Source organism: Linepithema humile, chromosome 6, assembly GCF_040581485.1.
Source record: "Linepithema humile isolate Giens D197 chromosome 6, Lhum_UNIL_v1.0, whole genome shotgun sequence".
NCBI classification, from domain to species: Eukaryota; Metazoa; Arthropoda; class Insecta; order Hymenoptera; family Formicidae; genus Linepithema; species Linepithema humile.
This window is the reverse complement of record NC_090133.1, coordinates 15,697,821-15,719,647: the sequence shown is the minus strand read 5'-3', so window position 1 is coordinate 15,719,647 and position 21,827 is coordinate 15,697,821. Positions and strand designations below refer to the sequence as shown.

Below are 21,827 nucleotides of genomic sequence, written 5' to 3'. Positions count from 1 at the left end.
TGGGACCTGGATTGGTGCTCGGTAACTTGTTGCAACAGCACAAGGTAGAGCAAGAAACCAAGAGGGTACCCTGGAGTCGACGGTTTTCAAGTTCAAAGGTGTTCGATTGGGATCAAAATAGCGGCGCTCGGTAACTTGATGCAGCAGCACAAGGTAGAGCAGGAAGTCGTTAAAATGCCCTGGAGTCGACACTAGAAGTTTGAAGACAACAATTAACTTTCCTGGATTGATTTCAAGAAAAATTGTCGGGACGACAATCTTGAAGAAGGGGGGCAGTGTTGCGCCTGTGCTTTTCGCCGCTGATGCTGTGTGTTACAGCTGACGGACCGATCGATAATATCGATCGGTCACTATAAGTTGAAGCCATATGGCATTTGTAAATAACAAGAATCTTTCTTATTTCTGTTGTCAAGACGATATCGATTAGCGGTTTAAAGGGTCTCTATGACAGTTTGTAAACAAGCTGTCATATGTCAGATCTTCGGTAGCTGTCTGCTCGAACGGACGTTTATGACAGCTCTGATATATTGAATTATATTTCCGTTTATTATTTGTTGAATGTTGAGTGTTTATAATTAAAGTGTTTTCTCTTATAAAGTGTTGTGTTGTTTTACTTATTTTCCGCGAGTTCCGTTGACGCGTGTGATATCTCGTTCTGCAGGCGCAACAATATTATAGAAAATAAATGCTAACATTTTTTACGTAGATGTTACTTTAAAATTTAATTATCATCGATTAAATATTTGATTAAATAAATGTAAAAATAATTTTATATACATTATATATATGTATATATTCATTATATAATGTATATAAAATTATTTTTACATTTATTTAATCAAATATTTAATCAATTTCAAATTTTAAATTTTAACATCCCATACAGCACAGAACATTGCAATTACATTGCAGCAATGTTACAATTTTTCAAGTTGCAATGTAATATTGTTGAGACATTATTGGAACATGTAATTGTAATATTTCGTGAGAATGTGACAGCAACATTCCAAAAACATTACAAAAGCAATATTCGGTAATTGCTAGTTCGTTCGTTTACCGCTATGCGACGCGCGTTGCGCAATTTATCTCGCATTTAAGTTTCAGTCATGATTATATAAAACTTGCAAAGAGTGGCTAGTAAGATTAAAGACATAGTAATTACATATATTTTTTATTATACAATTTTTTTTTTTTTTTTTTTTTTCGGAGATGGAAAAAATCTTCCAAAGACCCCTCCTAGCCCGTACCAAGAGGAAGTGCTGGATTCAACCTGGAATTATATCCAGGCATAATCAAATCTGAGAATCTTTACCTTCTCAAAAGTTTCGATCCGGAGATCCCATGCGGGTGGCATTCCGGATCTTCCCCTCTGAAAACGATTCAACTCCCAGATATCTCATATACCCAGATGGTCAACCAGGCCGCCTACCAGCTAAAAAACCCACCTCAATAGCTACCTATAACCTTTCTGAAACCCCCATGATTACAAAGGCCGCATTTGCTGCATTCACACTGGGTCCGATTTCCGACGTACGACGTCCGATATCCAATAGGAGAATTTGTTTTATATAAAACAATCTTTCTTTCCAGTGTGAATCCAGCAATTACAACCAGATGATTATACATTTCTAGTTATACATTATATATTCCCAGATAACATTTCTTGCGCGCAAAGTTTGCGCGTCTTATGCATATAAACTTTGTACGCGGTTTGCGTGAGTTTTGCCCGCAAATTTATTAAGCTCATGTATTGTCCGTTATACACCAGCAAATCACATGCAAATGGATACCATATTTGCTCGTAAGTTGCTTGCAGTCGTTGTGCTCAAACGACTTGTCCCGCGCAGCGCACAGGAAGCATTCTAACAAAGGAATAGCGAGTAGCGATAGTAACTGCGGTTATGTGATATACGTGACTGACTGTATTAATTTAAGTGAAAAACATTGCTCTGCTCAACACATTCTACTGCAGCCCTCATTCACTCTTCTCGTAAGTAACTCGTATCGATAAAAACATCATATATTTTCAAAATATATTCTATATCTGTAGCGTAGTATATTTTGAAGTGTTCTAACCTATATATTTTCAACTTTATGTGAAAAGTCAGAAAAGTCAGTTTAAAAATAAATATATTTTTATATGCATATTATCTACATTTTAAAAACTATCATTTTTATTACATTTTTTTGTCATAATATAAAAAAATATGATTTGTAGAAAAATATATACATGTAACTCTGTATAAAGAAACAGATTCCTATCCCAGACAGTACAAATGTCTTAAAAACATTTACAAGATGTATGTCTACAAGTTTTTAAACGTATTTTAGACATTTGTACTGTCTGGGATTGTAATTTTAATAAAGTTATATGTATGTATATATATATATATATATATATATATGTTTTTGAAAGAAGTATATACATTAAAATTATAAAATATGTCATATTATTTTCTTTTATATTGTAACATATAAAATTTAAGATGGAAAAATATAACTATATATGTTCAGTAAAATTTGCAATTATTTTCTTGTATTTTCTGTATTCTTTATATTGTATTGTTTTGTTTTCTATTATTTTCATAAAAAGAACAGATGATGCAATTAAGTTATACATAATGATAATCCGAATTTATCGACGTTTTTTAGTTCTGACTTTTATTATTTTAATATTTTCTTTTAATTCTCAATAGAAGCTGTAGTTCTTCTTTAAACTGATTCCTGCCTTAATGTAATCTGCAATGCAATATATTTGAAATCTTTACAGAATTTTACAGTTATAAATTTTTAAAAATTTTATAAACTACATTATTTTTATAAATTACAGCCTAGATTATTCCACAATGAAGCCGGTTTATGATTGTCCATCTCAGAAGCCATTTAATAGCCTTTCTGTTCGTCAACAACAGCGAATAAAGAAAGCAATTAAGGAAAATGTGCATAACACAACAATACATGAGAAAACATACAATACAAGATCAGTAGATAATTATCTGTTTCAAGTGAATACAAAAGATGGAATGTGCAATGAATCTCTATGTTTAGATGTAAATTCTTCGAATAATGAATTATTTCAGTTTCAAAATGAAGAAATTAATGCGGAATTTTCTGAAATAGATTCTGATGAGGATGTATGGATTAACCATAATTATACTGATGAAGAATGTGATTATTCTGACGACAACAATATTGAAATAATTGATAATTTCCACAAACAATTAGTTTCTTGTTTTGTTCAAAATAATTTCACTCATGTTCAGGGAAATGCAATATTGAAAGTATTAATTTCTCATTCTTGTTTTTCATATTTACCTAAGGACATACGCACTCTTTTAAAGACTCCTTCTAACACTGGAGAAATTGTAAAACTTGAAGATGGAGAATATGTTCATATTGGCTTCGAAGTATCTATTATTGCAAAATTATCTAACATGCATTCTCATGCAATTCCACTTTCCTTAGAGATAGATATTAGTACTGATGGAGCACAATTACATCGTAATGGAAAAATTCAAATTTGGCCTATTCAATTTCGAATTTACAATATAACTGATAATAGTCCTGGAATAGTTGGAATATACAAAGGTTATAAAAAACCTAATAATCCAAATATATTTTTTAAATATTTTATTGAAGAAATAAAAAAAATTTCTAATGCTAGAGGTATTGTTTATCGAAATAAATTAATACCTATTATTTATAGGAGTTTTATAGCCGATGCTCCTGCTAGAGCATTTATTTTAAATCATAAAGCTCACAATGCCAAATATCCTTGTTCTAAATGTAAAGTTTCAGGTCTTTATTTAAATGGAACAATGTCTTTCCTTGGTACAACTCATGAGCCTCGTACAGATAATGAATACGCACAATGGAAATATAATAATCATCATAGTAATGAGACAGTTAGTCCTCTGTTACAAATTCCATTAAATATGGTATCTCAAGTGCCATTTGATTACATGCATTTAGTGTGTCTAGGCGTGGTAAGAAGACTTTGTAAAGCATGGTTGATTGGAAATTTTACAAAATCCGCAAAATTATCTGCTAGACATATTGACTTGATATCTTCAAGATTGGAAAGTATATGGAAATATTGTCCAGTAGAATTTTCTCGATCACCAATCTTTCAAGATCTTTGAAAGATTGGAGAGATTATAAAGCCACAGAATTCCGACAATTCTTACTATATACAAGTCCTGTTGTACTAAGTGGAATATTGCAAGAAGATGTTTATTTGCATTTTTTGTTGCTTCATACATCAATACGTATATTAATATCTTCAACATATTCACAAAAATTATTGCATTTCTCTGATATTGCATTAAAAAAATTTGTTTTATTATCTGAGAATATTTACGGCAAGGATTTTATATCTTACAACATTCATGGCTTGTTACATTTAACAGAAGATGTCAAAAGATTTGGACCCTTAGACACCATTTCTACTTTTCCATTTGAAAATAAAATTCCATTTATCAGAAAGTATATCAGGAAGCCACATCTTCCTTTGCAGCAGTTTATTCGAAGAATGAGCGAATATCATGGACAACCAATACACTATGAAAAGTTGACAATGAATAATCACATTCGAGTATCACAATCACATGAATCTGGTCCATTAATTCAAGATGAAATATTCCTTCTTTGTAAGCAATATAAAAAATTAGAATACAATAACATGATTTTTAGTCTTCGTCTTAACAATAACTGTTGTCTTTTGAAATGTTCATCAATTTGTTTGATTCAAAATATTCTTGTAGCGGATGAACAATATTATTTTATTGTAAAAAAATTTAAATACGTTAAACATTTTTATGATGTTGGCATTTTATCTGACAAAGTTGAATTTTTCGTATGTTCAAAATTACTTAATAATGAAATTGTTCCTTTAACAAATGTTGTAACAAAATGTTACAGAATGCCATTTTTTGAAACTGATAAAAGTGATAATAGTAGCAGTAATGAAGGCACTGACACATATAAGTATGTAGTAGCTGCTATAAATTTTTGATAATAGATTTTTCAATTATTTAATGTTTTGTTTTTACACTATTTTTAATTTTGACTTATGAAAAAGATTATTTTTGTCCTTTTTTGTATATATTTCATACATCTTTATTATTCACATGAAAGGCGGTCTTCTTTAGAATTTAATAATTTTTTAATTATGAATATGCTTCTCAATGTGTGGGGATTCATTTATTATACATGGTACGTTTACAATAAAAATTACATAAAAATTATTTTTCTTTTTACATTTTATTGTAAAATAGGAATATATAACGACTTCATAATATTTGTTACTGTAAAAATTGTTAATTTTATGTACAGAGTGTCCCATGACTCGAGGTTCATAGCTTAAGGGCGTGTTATTGAAGTTATTTAGAGTTAAAATTGTTTAATAAACATATGTCCGAAAATGCTTCTTAACAGATAACCCCACTAATATATACGTACAGTGCTGGATTCACGATATATCCGCGCTCGATATATATAACATTGATAAGTTTGAGTCAGACTCAGACTTGACATTAAAATTAACTGACAGTGAAGTGGATGTGCCCGTAGGTAACGAATGTAAAAAGATAAGCAAAATTGTATCTTTACACTTTGTTGCTACTCTTACACTGCACTCATACGTTACTATAAATTATAATTCTTTATTCTTTAATGTATTTTTTATTAAATCAGCGATGACGAACCAATAACTTTACTATGAAGAAGCACATGAAAAAGAAGAGCAATGATAAAAAACATGATATTTCTATAAAAGCTGATAGACCCTTTTTGGGATTAGATACATTGAATACGAGTTTCATCGATTCTGACAAGAAAATTACCAGTCCACCAAAAAGTCCATCAATATTATTCCATGGATGCCCTAGAATATATGGCAAAAATCTGATGAAGCAATCTCGACTTGTGTTTCAATCAGCAAAGTGCAACGAAAAGAAGATATCATTGCCAAATAAACCAACTAGCATATTGCCAAAAACAGAAGAGAATTCCATTAGTGATATTTCTCTAGAAAAAGTATTTGTTACTTCGAAAAGTAATGCTTCAAGCACCAATGAAACTGTCGAAGATGATGTAGTAGAGCTCAGTCCTACAGAGAGTAGATCTAATAGAGCTAGACGTTTAAAAGAGAAATTAAAGAGGAATGACATCAATGACATAAATGACATCAATTTATGTGATACGGAAAATAAACCACCTGTGGAAATATTACTGAAGAAAAATAGGTAAATATTTTTTAATACAAGTTAATGTAATTTTCTTTGTCCATCTGATACATAAAAAATTATTTGCAGGAAAAGAAGAAAGAAAAACATTCCAGAGCAGCTTAATATGCGATGCAAAGCTGACAGAGCAAAAATAGATGGCTGGGATTGCTGGGAATGCAAACAGGTAATAGACAGTTAACAAATAATATACATACATATAATTGCATAAAGCACATTTTTTTACAAAAAAAAAAAAATTAATTTCTAATCTTGTTTTATTTTCAGTATTACAAGAATTTGTCATTGATGGGAGAAAAGTTGCAGAAACGGAGAAATCAAGTCTCGCGTCACCGACACAGATACGAGAGACCAGCAAATACACCAGAAGGTATAAGTTTTGTGTATTTCCATATATACTTTATATATTATACATAATACATATATATGATAAATTAAATTTTTGTACAGGTTTTTGGAATCCAGAATTTCCTGAGACATCCACTTATCGGCAAAATTTAAATTGAGACATAGTCAATTACAATATAAGTAAGAACATAATATGTTTAATATTAAAAATAGTAAATATATTTAAATTGTATCTCGAATGGAGAACATTTACATTATAATGCTTGGTGATGTACCAAGAAAATTTGTACCTTGTGCACAGCATTTAGCTTCGTAGAAAAATTAATTTTCTACAAAGCTCAACGCATTACCATCCGTGTTCGGCTCGTATTTGCCTCGATTATTTACATTTGTGACTTTGATCTTACGAACCTGTCATTCTAAATTTGTTTGTAAATATATTTGTTTCAATTATTCCATGTATTTTGTATTTCTTAAAGTTTGATGAAACTAAACAAACATAAAACATCTGTATTCAAAATATTATACATGCGTCAAATATGACCGGAAGGAAGTATTAAGTGCTTTCATGGCTTGAACATAGATTGATTTATTATTTTACATGTATATATTATATTTTGGATAACATAATATATAGATTTATATATTAGGTGTAGTAAAAAGTAATCCATTATTTTTGCATTAAATTGAAGGCTTTATTTAGCATAGTTAGAATGATCCGATTTAGGTCAAATATGCACCGTTTTGTTCGATAACTTGTTGCCATTTTGAAGGTAATTTCATAATGCCTCTCTCATAGAAACCCTCGTCCCTACTGGTAAAAAACTGGGACAGTCGATTTTCACAAGCTTCTCTTGAGGCAAATTTTTCACCAGCAAAATTATTCGCCATAGACAGGAACAGGTAGTAATCACTTGGCGCCAGGTCCGGACTATAAGGTGGATGCATAAGAACCTCCCAACCAAGCTCCCGGAGCTTTTGGCGAGTCACTATCGATGTGTGTGGCCTGGCGTTGTCCTGATGGAACACAATTCCTCTTCTATTGGCCAAAGCTGGCCGCTTCAGGGCGATTGCTTCCTTTAGACGGTCCAATTGTTGACAGTACAGATCCGAATTAAGAGTTTGGCCGTAGGGGAGCAGCTCATAGTAGATGATTCCTTGCCAATCCCACCAAACACACAGCAAAGCCTTCCTGGCCGTCAATCCTGGCTTGGCCACCTTTTGCGCCGGCTCACTGCGATTCGACCACGACCGTTTTCGCTTGACATTGTCGTAAGTGATCCACTTTTCATCACCAGTAACCATCCGCTTCAGAAACTGTCGATTTTGTTGCGATTCAGCAGCAATTCGCAGATGGAAATTCGGTCCATGAGGTTTTTTTGCGTTAATTCGTGAGGCACCCATACATCGAGCTTCTTTTGGAATCCAGCCTTATTTAAGTGGTTCCAAACGGTTTTTTGTGCAATGTTTAGCTTCTGGGCAATCGAAACAGTGCTTACATGACGGTCGGACTCGACGATTTTCATTATTTTATCAACATTTTCGACAATTGGCCTTCCAGGGCGTGGTGCATCTTTGACATCAAAATTACCGAAACGGAATCGACGAAACCAAAATTGCGCGTAATTGGCTGTTACAGTATCAGGACCATAAACATTATTCACATTTTTAGCCGCCTGGCTTGCGTTTTCACCTTTATCAAAGAAAAACTGTAGAATATGACGTATTTTCTCTTTGCTGGTGTCCATCCTTGACGTGCGCTCAAACAATGCTGAGTCAAGCAATCACAAAACTGTTTCAGAAGTTTTTTTAGTTCGAAATCTTATCTTTCTAACGCCATAAAGCGTGACCCGATCGCACTTATACAACGCGAGATACGGATTACTATAGCCATCTATTAGAAAAATAATGGATTACTTTTTACTACACCTAATATATATAACTATCATTTTCTTTTGTATATATTAATATATATAAATTTATATATAGACTTATCTCTTTACATAAAAATATTTCATTATCATTGCGATATCAGCTTATATTTCCCGACTGTTAATATTGTGCATTATCTTCTTTATAACTTACTATATATAATCATGTTTTTTATTGCTACTTTATGATAAAATTATTCTTGCCAAAGTTTATGTAACAATTAAATATTTTAATTTTGCAGATATAAAGTCAATATGAATAGACGACCTAAGAGAAAAAATATAAAAAAACCTTTGCGTTATGAAACTACCGAATCTTCTGACAATGAAGGGGAATCAGCTAAACGATATAAAGAGCAAAACAAGACTTCTGTTACAGATGAGATCAGAAATATTCGAAAGAATTTATCACAATATGAGAATGAAGAATTGGCTAAACAGAAAGCAATTAACAGTGCATCCAAATGTCATTCTGCATCCATAACGTTACTCTCAACTGACAAATCAATTCACTTGCCGTCACATATAGATGATTCATCTATACATGGTTCTCAACCAATTATTGCATCTCAATTGGCATTAAATTCTCGACCTTTTGCCAATACAACTCCGATATCTCACGATCAATTTCCAGTGACATCTGTAACAAATTCATCTATCGTATCTCAATCTTCATTTTGTACGATATCTAAGCCTTCATGTTCTTCAACAATTAAACATCCATCATTTACAAATTCTCAAACATTCTCAGAATCTCAGATTTTATCTTTTCCATTAACTTCAATGATTGATACTGAACAAATACGTAATAAAAAATATGATTATGAAATGAATAATAATACAGAGTGTCCTATCGGAAATATAGAAATACCTTGTCAAAATGCGACTAAACATCTTTCATCATATGAATGTTTGCCAGTATCATCGGCATCTCATATTCCACCATTAATTCCGATGACAAATAATATGGTTCATTATACACCACATCATAATAGAGAATCAACACGTAATCAGAAGATGGCACATCTTGAAAATACAATTGAATCGTCTTCAGTAATAAGTCCTGAATCTTATACATCATCTTCACCTCAATCTTATTCATCCTCACTGTCACGTGATTCCGAGACTCCATCATTGACTTTGCTGTCAGCTCCAGTACCTCATAATAATGTTACTTATAACACACAACCTAATTATACACTCACTTCTAATCACGAACATCCTAATCCCACCATAACGTATCATCAAAATACTCTGCAGGAAAATACTAATATTATCAATGAAATTAAAATGCAAGTGATGGAATGTGTGAGAAACGTAATGACAGAATTCAGGTAATGAAACAATTCTTTTACAATTTTAAAATAGCTTATCTGTCTTTTTTGCATGTTAATAATAGACTTGTGTTTATGAAACTTTTTCTCTATTTTTTCCAGTAATTCCTAATCTCTATAATGTAATTTTTATCTCATTTTTTGAAATTTTTATATAAGACATAAAAACCATCTGTTGCATTAATAAATTTCAAGATTTACTTAATACAACTTTTTTCTTGTTATTTAAAATGTAAGGAATTTTAGAAACATTTTTTATTAGAAAATTATCGAATATTTAACACTTTGTTTATAATTTTTTTGTTAATAGAACGAGGAATCAATGCTTACATATAGAAAAAATAAATAGAAGACCTGTGAAACCAAACATAATCCCGTTTCACACTGTTGAAGCAGTATTAAAGTTTAATCGGTCAGACGACACAATATATACCGAAATAGTAATAATTTTTTGATCTTATCTTTTTAATGAATCAATATTTTATTATGTAATATGTTATATGTTATGTTAATGCATATTATCTATAATAGGTAGAATACCTTGCATCCATTGGAGGACGAAATGCAAAAGAAATAATACATTTGGCGTTTAAAGAGATTTTTACTACAAATGTAGCCCTATCATTCACATGGACAGGCAAAGACAATAATAACCGCTCTATAAAGGAAAAGTTATCGGATCAACGAATAATTAATGCTTTATATGGTATGTCTACAACAAGAATTATATTTTATATATATTCAACGACAATAAATTTGCAATAATACTCATATAAAATTATCTTAATTCAAGCATAAAAAATAAAATTACTGCAGTAAAGATCTCGAAAAATGAAGTAATAAAAATATTTAGAATTTTTAATATAATGCTTATTTAGATATAAGGCCTTAAAGTTGGCCCATTGTAGGTCATATTCAGACGGTCGCTTATTCGTAAGCTGCATGTGCAATAATATTGGTATCGCATATATGTGATTCACGGATAAGCAACTTTCTAAATGTATAGCCTATAATTGACTTTAAATTCTTACTTTAAAAAAAAATTCTGACTTCAAATTCTTACATTATAAAAATTATTTCTTACACTAAATAACCGCAAATATATATTTTTATTGCTTAATTTTTTAAGAATGTTTATATTACAAACTTATTGTAGTTGAATTTCGAGATACCCTATATATGAATGTATATTTCAAAATAAATTTTATATAAATCTATAATAAATTTGTAATTAAATCACAGATAATTATTTTAAATATCTGCTAGTTATTTAAAATAAGTATTTTTATTTTAGATGCTACTTCTGTACATTCAAAATTAACAACGGCTGAGTTTAAATATTACGTATCGGAAGCCTTACGCTCAGCTAAACAAAGACACCGACATCAACAGCGTATGCACTCAAGAGATCAAAATGATCAAGACGAATCGCGCGAAGAAGATCTTCATCAAGTAAATTAATAAGTTGAAAGTTTTTGTTTATAAAGTTTAAATATGTTTGAAAAAATCTTTTTATTTTATCTACTATAAACTATTCATATTATTATGAAAAAAAGCAATGAATAGATGTGACAGTTTTTTATTTTAAGTTTTATATAAAGAAGAGTGAACTCATGCATATTGAACAATTTTTTATTTTATCATATCACTTACGCAAAGTTTTATATAAAGAAGAGTGAACTCATGCATATTGAACAGTTTTTTATTTTATCACATTACTTACGCAAAGTTTCATATAAAGAAGAGTGAATTAATTCATATTGTAAAAAGAATTAATTAATAAAACGCTAGAATTTATATATACATATATGTCCCTACTTATTTTTAATTAGATATATATATATAATTTTTTTATTTTATTTTATAAAAAAAATTCTTTTTTTGCGGAATTCTCTTTCTATCCATATGATAGATCCATATAATAGATCCGTTTGTAATAAAATATATTCTTAAATTGCTATATAAAATTTAATATTATGTAAGAACGTATACATGTGTTTGCTTATTGTATGTATGCTACTGTGAAAAGTGGTAAACTGTTACAAATGATTATAATGTAGATAATGATATAATTATATACAATATTGCATGACTAAAATTATGTGTTCTAATTTGTATACATATATTTAATAATTATAATATGGTATATATAATCGTCTTCAATTGTTTATATATTACTTTTTTTACAGAGACATTATATTTACATACAATATAAACAAATACATGATGTATAACGTTTCTATATATAATATTAAAATTTATATAGTAATTTCAGAGTATATTGCTTTAATTTCATCTGCATAGACGGCGTCATTATGTAATGTGTCTTCCTATTTTATACAGTATACGTTACGTTTATACATAATTCGTAATATATATTACACTAATATATATTACGGATTACGTATAAACGTAATGTATACTGTATAAAATAGGAAGACACATTATATAATGACGCCGTCTGTACATATCGCTTTCAACTCGCATGTGCATATGACTCTCAAATCGCGCAAACTTTGCAGCATCATATGCAAGCAACAGGCGTACGTATCGCTTATTGAGATTGCGCGCAAAAGTGTGCTAGCGTTTTGCGTACATATCGCTTATTGAGATCGTGCGCAAAGTGTGCTAGCGTTTTGCGTGCATACCGCTTATTGAGATTGAACGCAGTGTGCTAGCGTTTTGCTACCGCTATGACGACGCACTGGAATAGGGTTTTGCTTGCGCAATATGAGCCATATTTGTGCGCGACTTGCTAGATATTTACGCGCAAAATGTTTTCTGGGTTGTTTAACCGACTTTCTCAGCTGCGTCTTTGAGTATTCTGATACCCCGTGAACAAAATCCAAGAAGAACGTACATTTTGTTTGAATATTATAATCTGACAAAGTCCTTTGGTCTTCCATTTCTTTATAACACCCATAAGTCAAACTTTGTATAGGCGGAAGAATTCCTAAAACAATAAAATGTTTTTTGTTATTTCAAAGTAATTAACATCAACCTCAATAAACATGTATATATTCCCACATAGCACGAAATATTACGTAAATATTTCAATAATATTGCAATATACCAGAAATATTACGCATTATCGTACTATATTACAGAAATATTACTGATATATTACATGTTGATAAATAACATTGAAATATTACAGTAATATTGTAATATATTGTTGCAAGATAATAAATAATACATATAATTAGAGTGATGTTATTGAGACGTTATTAAAATATCAAATATATTGATACATATATATTATATATATCATATAATATATATGTATCAATATATTTGATATAAGAAAAGTCTATTTGACCGTCATTATTATTTGCTATATTATAAACTCTATTTCGTTTAACCTTTTTATATATTTTTGTAAATTCATTTAAACTTCTTTTATGTGCTAAACGACGTTTGTGTCTATCTGTGTAATCTGCCCACACAATTTCGCCATCTGTTTCTTCACTAGATGACATGTTGATGAATGTCTAGTGCAGTGCTCGGAATTAGTCTGAACATTTCAGCCGATTTCCGTGGTATACGCCTCTTTTCCTCTCCTTACCGCGCGCGCCGCAGCCGCTAGGGCCAGCGCCGCCGAGCGTTAGGAGCGACACTATCTGATTGTGAGTGGGTTCTTCTCCCTATTTATTAAAATTTAAAAAAATGTATTAAAATTTATTAAAAATAAATTTTTTATTTTTAAATTTATTAAGTGTAAATATTTCAATAGATTTTGACGTCACCCATGAGATACTAATGCTGACGCGTTTTTTTTTAAGTGGTTTCCCCCGTAGACCTATTCCACTAAAGATAAAAATAAATTCTTAATTTAAAAAAAAATATATATAAAAGAGATTTTCTTAATTAGATTTTCTTGGCCTTTTATGAGAATGAACAATTGATGCAATAATGTAGATAAAAACCACTTTTTGAAAAACGTGTCAGTATTAGTACCTCATGGGTGACATAGAAATCTATTGAAATATTTCTACTTAATAAATTTAAAAATAAAAAATTTATTTTTAATAAATTTTAATACATTTTTTTAAATTTTAATAAATAGGGAGAAGAACCCACTCATAATCAGATAGTGTCGCTCCTAACGCTCGGCGGCGCTGGCCCTAGCGGCTGCGGCGCGCGCGGTAAGAAGAGGAAAGGAGGCGTATACCACGGAAATCGGCTGAAATGTTCAGACTAATTCCGAGCACTGGTCTAGTGTGTATATATATATATATATATATATATATACAATTTATATTCGTACCTTTTTGAAATTCTGCACTAGATTAAGTATATAATTTATTGGTGCCAAGTTATTTATTAAATCCTGACACTGATATTACGTGAAAGACACGCGCACGTTATGTTTAAGTAAGTGCGTCTTTATAGCGCCTTTACATTAGATGCTCCTTGGTCGAGATAGTCTTATGTTATATATATGCAATTGTGTTATTTTGTGTGCGATAACCTTATATCGGATCGGAATGCATAGTGTGCATAATGTAATGTGCGCAGATTGTTTTTCATGTGATAGTGTCAAGATTTAATAACTTTGATACTAATGAATTATATACTTAATCTAGTGCTGAGTTCCAAAAAGGTACAGATATAAATTATATAATGTATATGTGTACATACATTCAGAAATTTCATGATTTCAGTTTCCTAAAATATCGGTTTATTTTAGGTCATATATTTATCTTTGCCGTGTTTTACCAAACTTGTTGCCTCTTGTATTATTACTAACTGACTCTCGATTAAATTGTAATAACACGCTATTGGGGTTATAATAAGCATAAATATCTTTTTTAATAATGCATAATTTTTCATTTTTCTAGTGCTTCAGTTCCCAAGAAACCATATTTATATATATATATATATATATATATATATATATATATATATATATATACACATATATTACTATATATATATATATATATATATATATATATATATATATATATAATATATATAGTAATATATGTATATTTTTAATGAACTCTTTATTTCTGTCATTTTTTTCAGATTCTCTTTTCACAATAGTTGAAAATAAAATTAGAACATGTATTCAATCGTTGAATTTAATGATGGAATATTTGCTATTCCAACTATTTGGTTAAGCACAGACAAGAAAAAAGCTAAATGGCCTCCATTTGATGAAAGAAAAACTTTGAAAGCTATCTCTAGGAGAGAAGAACCTGATGAAAATTGGGAATTTTTAAGTGTCATAAGAATTTTTGGAACTGCATGTAAAATAATAATATAGGTTTTATATGTTCAATTAATAATATATGTTATATAAGTGATAAAAATACTTGTTTTATTACAGCTGATTATGATAATGCTATGAAAAAAGTGTCCTTAGCAGAACAGCTGACTGATATTAGTGATTCAGAAAATGCAAAAAAGACTAGAAAACGTCGTGCACGTCGTATGTTATCAAGTGAGGATTCTGACAATGAAGAATATCCTCCAAGAAAAAGATCAAACAGAATTAAAAGTAGTATGAAAAAAACAATGAATTCCAACATCCAATATCCAGAATTTCCTTCAACATCCAAATTACCACTTATTAGTATGGAAAATGGTAATTATATATATATTTACAAATTGCATAGCAAGTAATATACTTCAGTCAATGTACTTCTTAAACGCTCCATTAATTTGTGATATACATATTATTTGCTTGAATATAACATAATTTCTTTTCTTGTTTCTATTATAGATAATTCAATTGAAAAACATGATGGTGATACATCAATTGTACATGATGATGATACATCAATTGTACAAAAGAAAAATACTTTTATGAAAACATTCACCATTAAAGATACTTCTACAGATATAGATGTAGATCACACAAGTAATGAAAAAATTGTTGACGTAATTGGTAAGTCATGCATAAAAGTGATTTACAAATAATGGAAATTAAAAATTTTTAATTTTTAAATATTTCTACAAAAATTATGTATGAGGAAGGAAAATATTCTCACGAAAATAAATGCCCAGATAATTTGTGCGAGTTTATATTCCTCTCACGCGTGAATATTACGTGTATAAACAAGATCTCGCAGCTTTTTTTATAAATTTATTAATATAAAAGAAATAGTATACCTAATTTTAATCGAAATGATTTCAAATCAATTACTTTTAAAATGATTCAATTTTTGATTTCTGCTTTATTTCAGAAGCACGTATCCAAAAGATCATGCATAAACCAGAAGAAGTGAAAATCCAATGATGCGATGTTCGAAGAATAGGCTGCAATAAGATTTTTCATTCAACATCAAGAAATGCTTATTTAACAGCAGCTTCTCATTATCATGGGGAAGACTTCGGCGTTTTTTTTTCCTTTATCTATTTTGTATTTAATCTGTTCTCCGGACATCGCATCTTCGGATTTTTACTTCTTTTAATCCATGGAGCACGACTTTTTGGATATCCGCTTTTGGAATGAAATAGAAGTCAAAAATTGGATCAATGATTACTTTAAAAGGCGAAGCATTTTTTCGTCGAGAGATTGGCACCTTACCTGAGAGATGGCAAAAAGTAATCAATTCAAAAGGATATTATTTCGATTAAAATTGAGTGTACCATTTCTTTTATATTAATAAATATAATCTAAAAAAAACCAAGAACTTATTTGTACACTTAATAATAAGTCTGTTCTTTTTAGCTAAACTAGCTGCATCAGTTCAGAGTTTATCTTTCTCCTTTCATTTCCAATGTGGAGAGAAAAAGATAAACTTTGAACTAGTGTAGCTATTTTAGCTAAAAAGAACAAACTTAATAAGATTATTAAAATATTAAGTAATAATCTTTGGTTCTCTATTGAGCGTAAAATTTAAAAGCTTTTTAAAGCACATTAGTCGAAGGGCGAACAATCCGCACGCGCGCACTGTGAAAGCATTGTGCAGACATTTTGTTATCTGGGTAATTGTTAAAATATTAATGTAAATATTGGGTTGGCAAGAAAGTCATGTCGTAATAAGTTTTTGTTGTCGCCTTTCATTTAAATAAAGGAAAAAACGACTTTCTTGCCAACCCAATAATTAATTTTTTTTATTTTCATAGATAACGCAATGTTGACAAAATATAATGTTGACACCTCAATTGTACAAGAGAAGAATACTTCTCAGAAAACATGTTGCATAAGAGAAACTTCAAGAAATATAGATCATACATTTTTAACAACTAATGAAAAAATAGATTATTTAATTGGTAAGCCATAAAATGGAAGTTTAAAAGATTGTTTTTTAATATTTAATTGTTTTTAATGTTGCAAATATTTATAGAATTACAAAAATTATCTATAAAGAAGGAAAATGTTGTTCTTACAAAAATTAATGATCTACTAAAATCTATCAATAGTCTGGATAAATCAGGATATATAGATAATGCTACAGTTAATAACAAGAGTGAAGATGATGATAATATTGCTTCTTTACTTCCAATTGAAGATGCAGAACAACTGAAAAACTTCGAAGAAAAATTAAAAAATAAGGAATTTTATAATCAAGTGGTACACATATTTTTGCAATTTTACAACTTATTAAACAATTTTTTTAAAACTTAAAAGTTTAGTTTAAAAGTCTTTCAAAATCATTTTTTTAATTACATTAATAAAATAAAATGCATTCAACATTATTATTATTACATATACATATTATTATACAATAATATTATTACTACATATAATTATAATATATAATTCTATCAAGAAATAGTAAATGTTGAAAAATTTTATAAAATAAGTAGAAATATTACTACAGTACAAAAAATTAGATATAAACTCTTTTGCTTTAACAAATAATATATATATATTAATAATATATATTATATATTACAAATAATCCACTTTTTAAAGTAGACAATTTCTTTTCCTGACAATTCATCTGCAATGCAAGGTATATATATATAAATTGATATTTTCTGTAGTAATAAATATATTGCAATTAATTTGTTCATAATGCTTGTGCATGTGTGTTAAATTTTCTATGCAGAGTAATCAGTATCTTTCTTTTTAAAAAATGAATGTTTTCATGAATGAAAAATGAAAATGATTAATATGTAAATTTGATTTCTATTTACGCTTATTGAATACATACTAAATAATGATAACGACTTACTATTTTATCATAAATATATATTGCATATGTTATCATAAACATATTGCTTATTATAAATAAAATAATATATTATTTATTTATTTGTAATAATTATTACAGGTGACTAAATTATATTATCGAGGAGGAAAAAATGTTGACGAAGTTGTGAACAAAATAATGAGGCAAATTTTTACTAACTCTCTAGCATGTAGTTACAGTTATCTTGGAAAACAGAAAAAGAAACCGTTTTATAATTTAGTTTTATGTAAATGCGTTTTGGGTAAATTTTGTAAAATTATAATAAATTCCCAGCAAACACAAAGTAATAGTAACATAACATTATTGTGTAATAATTTTTCAACACTCAACAGTGTAACTATTACATACAAGGCAATGTTACTTGCAGTTACATTTTTGAGTGGGAAATTATAACAATAATGTTATGTTACTATTATTTTGTGTTTGCGTAAGTTTATATTGTTAAAGATAATTGAAAATAATAATAGAAATTTAATATTTTAGGTGCCGTTTATCGTCATAAATTTGATGTAACAGAGGACTACATCATTAAAAAAATAGGATTTTGGCTTGCTAATGCACCTACTCGTCAGGCTCGAGAAAAGTAAGTACAGTTTTTTAAAATATCACTTACAATAATTAAATTAAATTTTATTGCACAAACATAAATATATATATATAAAATTTTTAGAATAAAGGAAGAAAAAAGCAAGAATATAGAAAAGGAAAATGTAAAATCAAAAGACACCGACGATATTCTTGCACTTTCAGGAAATGAAAGTGAAGATTAAAAAATTTACAAACGGAAAACTTATTGTAACCATATATATATTATATGCCATTCAGTTTGTACTAACATTGTACGTAACATATTTTAATATATAAAGTATTATTGTGTATTAAAATAATTTTATTATTTAATTCCTTGCTATATTTAATATCACATAAATATTACAGAAATATTCATTAATATTACAGTAATATAATTGTGATATATGACTACAATATTACTGCGATTAATCTTCGCGGACATTTTAATATTGCTGTGACATCTCAATAATATTTAATCAATATTTCTGCTATATTTCATGGTAATATTGCAATGGAAAAATAATATTGCTGCAATATTGCTGCAACATTACGTGCTATGTGGGTTATTATACAGACTGTCCCGCATCGAGGGTCTGGCATGACATATCCTATAGTAATGAAGATATCTTTAGATCAATCTGCAAATTGATCTGAAGATATTCTCATTTCTATGTGATATACTATACCTGAGCGCGCGAATTTGAAGCAACTTGATTAATCAACTTTAAATGCTTCCCATTTAAAAACTATTTATAGCCTCGACATTTCAATGTTAGGATTTTCATCCCAAAATCTCATGAATGTGCCATTATCATATAATGCGTTCAGTATGAAACACCCTGTATATAGATTTTATCATGATTTTATCAATAGATATTTAGACTAGTATAAGTCATTTTTTTAATTAAAAAAATATAAAACTCGAGATAATTAATGTTTCTTTTACATAAAAATAATAAAAAATTATAAAACTTTTGTAAAATATATTTTAAATGTGCAAAATTAGATTATGCAATTTTATTCTTTTATTCTAATAACAAATCTAATAACAAACCTCATTTATAAGTTTAACATATAGTTATATATGTAACATATAACTACTCTCTCTTTCTTTCTCTCTTCTCAAAAGTAGATTAAAGTAGATATTTATATTAAACATTTTCTTACCTACTATAAAGTAAATTTCTTCCTTCACGATTTCTATTGTATCGGATTCCTCAACCTCGACAGTGATGGTATTTTCTCCAAAAATATTCACAAAGATCTGCATGATCCTGTAACATAATATCAACTGCATTAATTTAATGATTTTGTAAAAGTATAAGTATTTATTTGATTTATCCATTAAATTTTACCATCAAAATCTATTGTTTTAAATATTTGTTGAAAAATTTCTTTCTTTTAATCAAAACCTTATCTACAATAATAATTAGATGTCAAAATGAAGAGGCTTGCCGAGCATCCCAAGTCATGTAGGCATAGAAGGAAACGAGTGGGCAGACCGGCTAGCTGACCCAGTAAACACAAGCTAACAGTAATATAACGTCAATGTTATAATTTCCTACTCAACAATGTAACTGCAATACAACATGTCTTGTACGTAACAATTATATTGTTGAGTGAGAAATTATAACATTAATGTTACTGCGTTACTTACGTTACTGTTACTTTGCATTTACTGAGAAAGAAGCCACAACTGAAGAAGAAAATAAAACAATTGAAATTCCGGTTTGGAACTTTAGATTTGTCTTTAAGAAAGAGACGTGGAACATGACCCAAGATACAATTATTAAAAAAGCCCAATATAAAGGAAGTTTCTATTTCCAAAACTTCTACAATAGGAAAAAAACCAAACCGTGGTTTAATAAAATAAATATGGAAAGATACTTCGTAACACTGGTAAACAGGATAAGAGCAAATCACTTCAATTTGAATGAATCTCTGGCCAGAAAGAAATACATTGAGCATGCGCGATGCGACTGTGGCAACGATTTGGAGAGCCTAGGGGTGTGTTCCCTTTTTACTGCCGGTGCTACCAACATGACGTCATGATAGTCCACTGCCGCGGCCGTTCCGAAATTACTTTGGTACTGCCAGTAACAGTATGCCGTAACATTTCGGAACAGTATGCAGTGGACTGTGAATAAAAACAAGTGTCATTATCTAAGATAAGGTTAACGCGCAATTATTAACGAATAATGATAATTATTTAGAGTTAACGTTTGACATGATCAAAACGTGTATTGTTTATCATGTTAGTATATATTCACTTAGTATATACAGGGTGTCCCAGACTTACCGAATAACCGATTCAGGGTAGACTCCTGACGTTGTTCTGAGACGAAAGTTCCTTTGGCAAAATGTCGAGGGTGTCGTAATTTCGGCGTTATAAAGAGCAAAAGTTCTCCAATCGATGCGCTGAATTTTCCCGCGCTCAGGGACATCGCACATCAAAGGAGCCCCGTGCATCGCGCAACGATTGTTTCGATCGAGCGCGTTTCTCGCGATTGTTCACGCATTCACTGTTCACTGTTTCACAGTACTCCACAAGAAAAATGGAGTCAGATCCGCCGGAGACCTCGCCGGCCAGTGCACATTGATTGCTCCGTATTGACGTAAGGCGCGGTAGGTCATACCTCGCAGTGCTCATATCGATTTTCTATCGCGGGAGCGCACGATGCTTCACGCTAGTGCTTGACAGTTCCGCGCGCGTGTCGTGATTTTGTGCAATTCGGTGAGCGATCAGTCTGTCCTTTTTTGTCGGTCATACGAATGTCAATGTCGCGAAGAAAGTGTCGAAAAGTGACGCGACGATAGCCTCGCCACACACGTGCGCGAAAACGCGTCGCGTGTTAAACGCGAGATACGCGGATAGATAAATCTTACGCGGAGTGCGCCCGTGCACTGGCCGGCGAGGTCTCCGGCGGATCTGACTCCACTTTTCCTGTGGAGTACTGTGAAACAGTGAACAGTGAATGCGTGAACAATCGCGAGGAATGCGCTCGATCGAGTCAATCGTTGCGCGATGCACGGGGCTCTTTTGATGTGCGATGTCCCTGAGCGCGGGAAAATTCAGCGCATCGATTGGGAAACTTTTACCCTTCATAACGCCGAAATTACGACACCCTCGACATTTTGCCAAAAGAACTTTCGTCTCAGAACAACCTCAGGAGTCTACCCTAAACCGGTTATTCGGTAAGTCTGGGACACCCTGTATAAGAAATAGAAAAAAGTTAGTATTTTATA

At 30.3% G+C, this 21,827-nt stretch overlaps 4 protein-coding genes across 12 annotated transcripts; 3 read left to right on the top strand and 1 right to left on the bottom strand.

Moving 5' to 3' along the window:
* The first annotated feature begins 1,052 nt into the window (after positions 1-1,052).
* Positions 1,053-7,903, top strand: LOC137000823 (DNA endonuclease RBBP8-like). 4 transcript variants are annotated; one of them, XM_067358326.1, is made up of 5 exons: positions 1,053-1,990; positions 5,695-6,245; positions 6,315-6,411; positions 6,513-6,615; positions 6,696-7,903. In XM_067358326.1, exons 2-5 carry the CDS (start codon positions 5,719-5,721, stop codon positions 6,749-6,751), a joined length of 783 nt encoding a protein of 260 aa, XP_067214427.1. In that variant the 5' UTR covers positions 1,053-1,990; positions 5,695-5,718; the 3' UTR covers positions 6,752-7,903. The 4 variants fall into 4 exon arrangements, with proteins under 4 accessions (XP_067214427.1, XP_067214426.1, XP_067214428.1 ...); XM_067358325.1 differs by having other exon boundaries at positions 1,053-6,245; XM_067358327.1 differs by lacking the exons at positions 6,513-6,615; positions 6,696-7,903 and having other exon boundaries at positions 1,053-6,245; positions 6,315-6,505.
* Positions 7,904-8,779: 876 nt separating this feature from the next.
* Positions 8,780-11,855, top strand: LOC105669295 (uncharacterized). Its single transcript, XM_012362170.2, has 4 exons — positions 8,780-9,858; positions 10,169-10,298; positions 10,390-10,564; positions 11,153-11,855. The coding sequence occupies exons 1-4, from the start codon at positions 8,780-8,782 to the stop codon at positions 11,317-11,319; spliced, it is 1,551 nt and encodes a 516-aa protein (XP_012217593.2). The 3' UTR covers positions 11,320-11,855.
* Positions 11,856-11,991: 136 nt separating this feature from the next.
* On the bottom strand, positions 11,992-21,457 carry LOC137000828 (uncharacterized). The gene is made up of 3 exons (XM_067358339.1): positions 20,881-21,457; positions 19,749-19,855; positions 11,992-12,811 (listed from the first exon to the last, which is right to left on the bottom strand). The coding sequence occupies exons 1-3, from the start codon at positions 21,048-21,050 to the stop codon at positions 12,510-12,512; spliced, it is 579 nt and encodes a 192-aa protein (XP_067214440.1). The 5' UTR covers positions 21,051-21,457; the 3' UTR covers positions 11,992-12,509.
* On the top strand, positions 14,324-18,928 carry LOC137000827 (uncharacterized). 6 transcript variants are annotated; one of them, XM_067358333.1, is made up of 9 exons: positions 14,324-14,461; positions 14,890-15,113; positions 15,194-15,451; positions 15,590-15,754; positions 16,053-17,085; positions 17,160-17,386; positions 18,093-18,252; positions 18,495-18,594; positions 18,682-18,928. In XM_067358333.1, the coding sequence occupies exons 5-9, from the start codon at positions 16,947-16,949 to the stop codon at positions 18,779-18,781; spliced, it is 726 nt and encodes a 241-aa protein (XP_067214434.1). In that variant the 5' UTR covers positions 14,324-14,461; positions 14,890-15,113; positions 15,194-15,451; positions 15,590-15,754; positions 16,053-16,946; the 3' UTR covers positions 18,782-18,928. The 6 variants fall into 6 exon arrangements, with proteins under 6 accessions (XP_067214434.1, XP_067214439.1, XP_067214435.1 ...); XM_067358338.1 differs by lacking the exon at positions 18,093-18,252 and adding an exon at positions 17,735-17,771; XM_067358334.1 differs by lacking the exon at positions 18,682-18,928 and adding an exon at positions 17,735-17,771 and having other exon boundaries at positions 14,327-14,461.
* Positions 21,458-21,827: the final 370 nt, after the last annotated feature.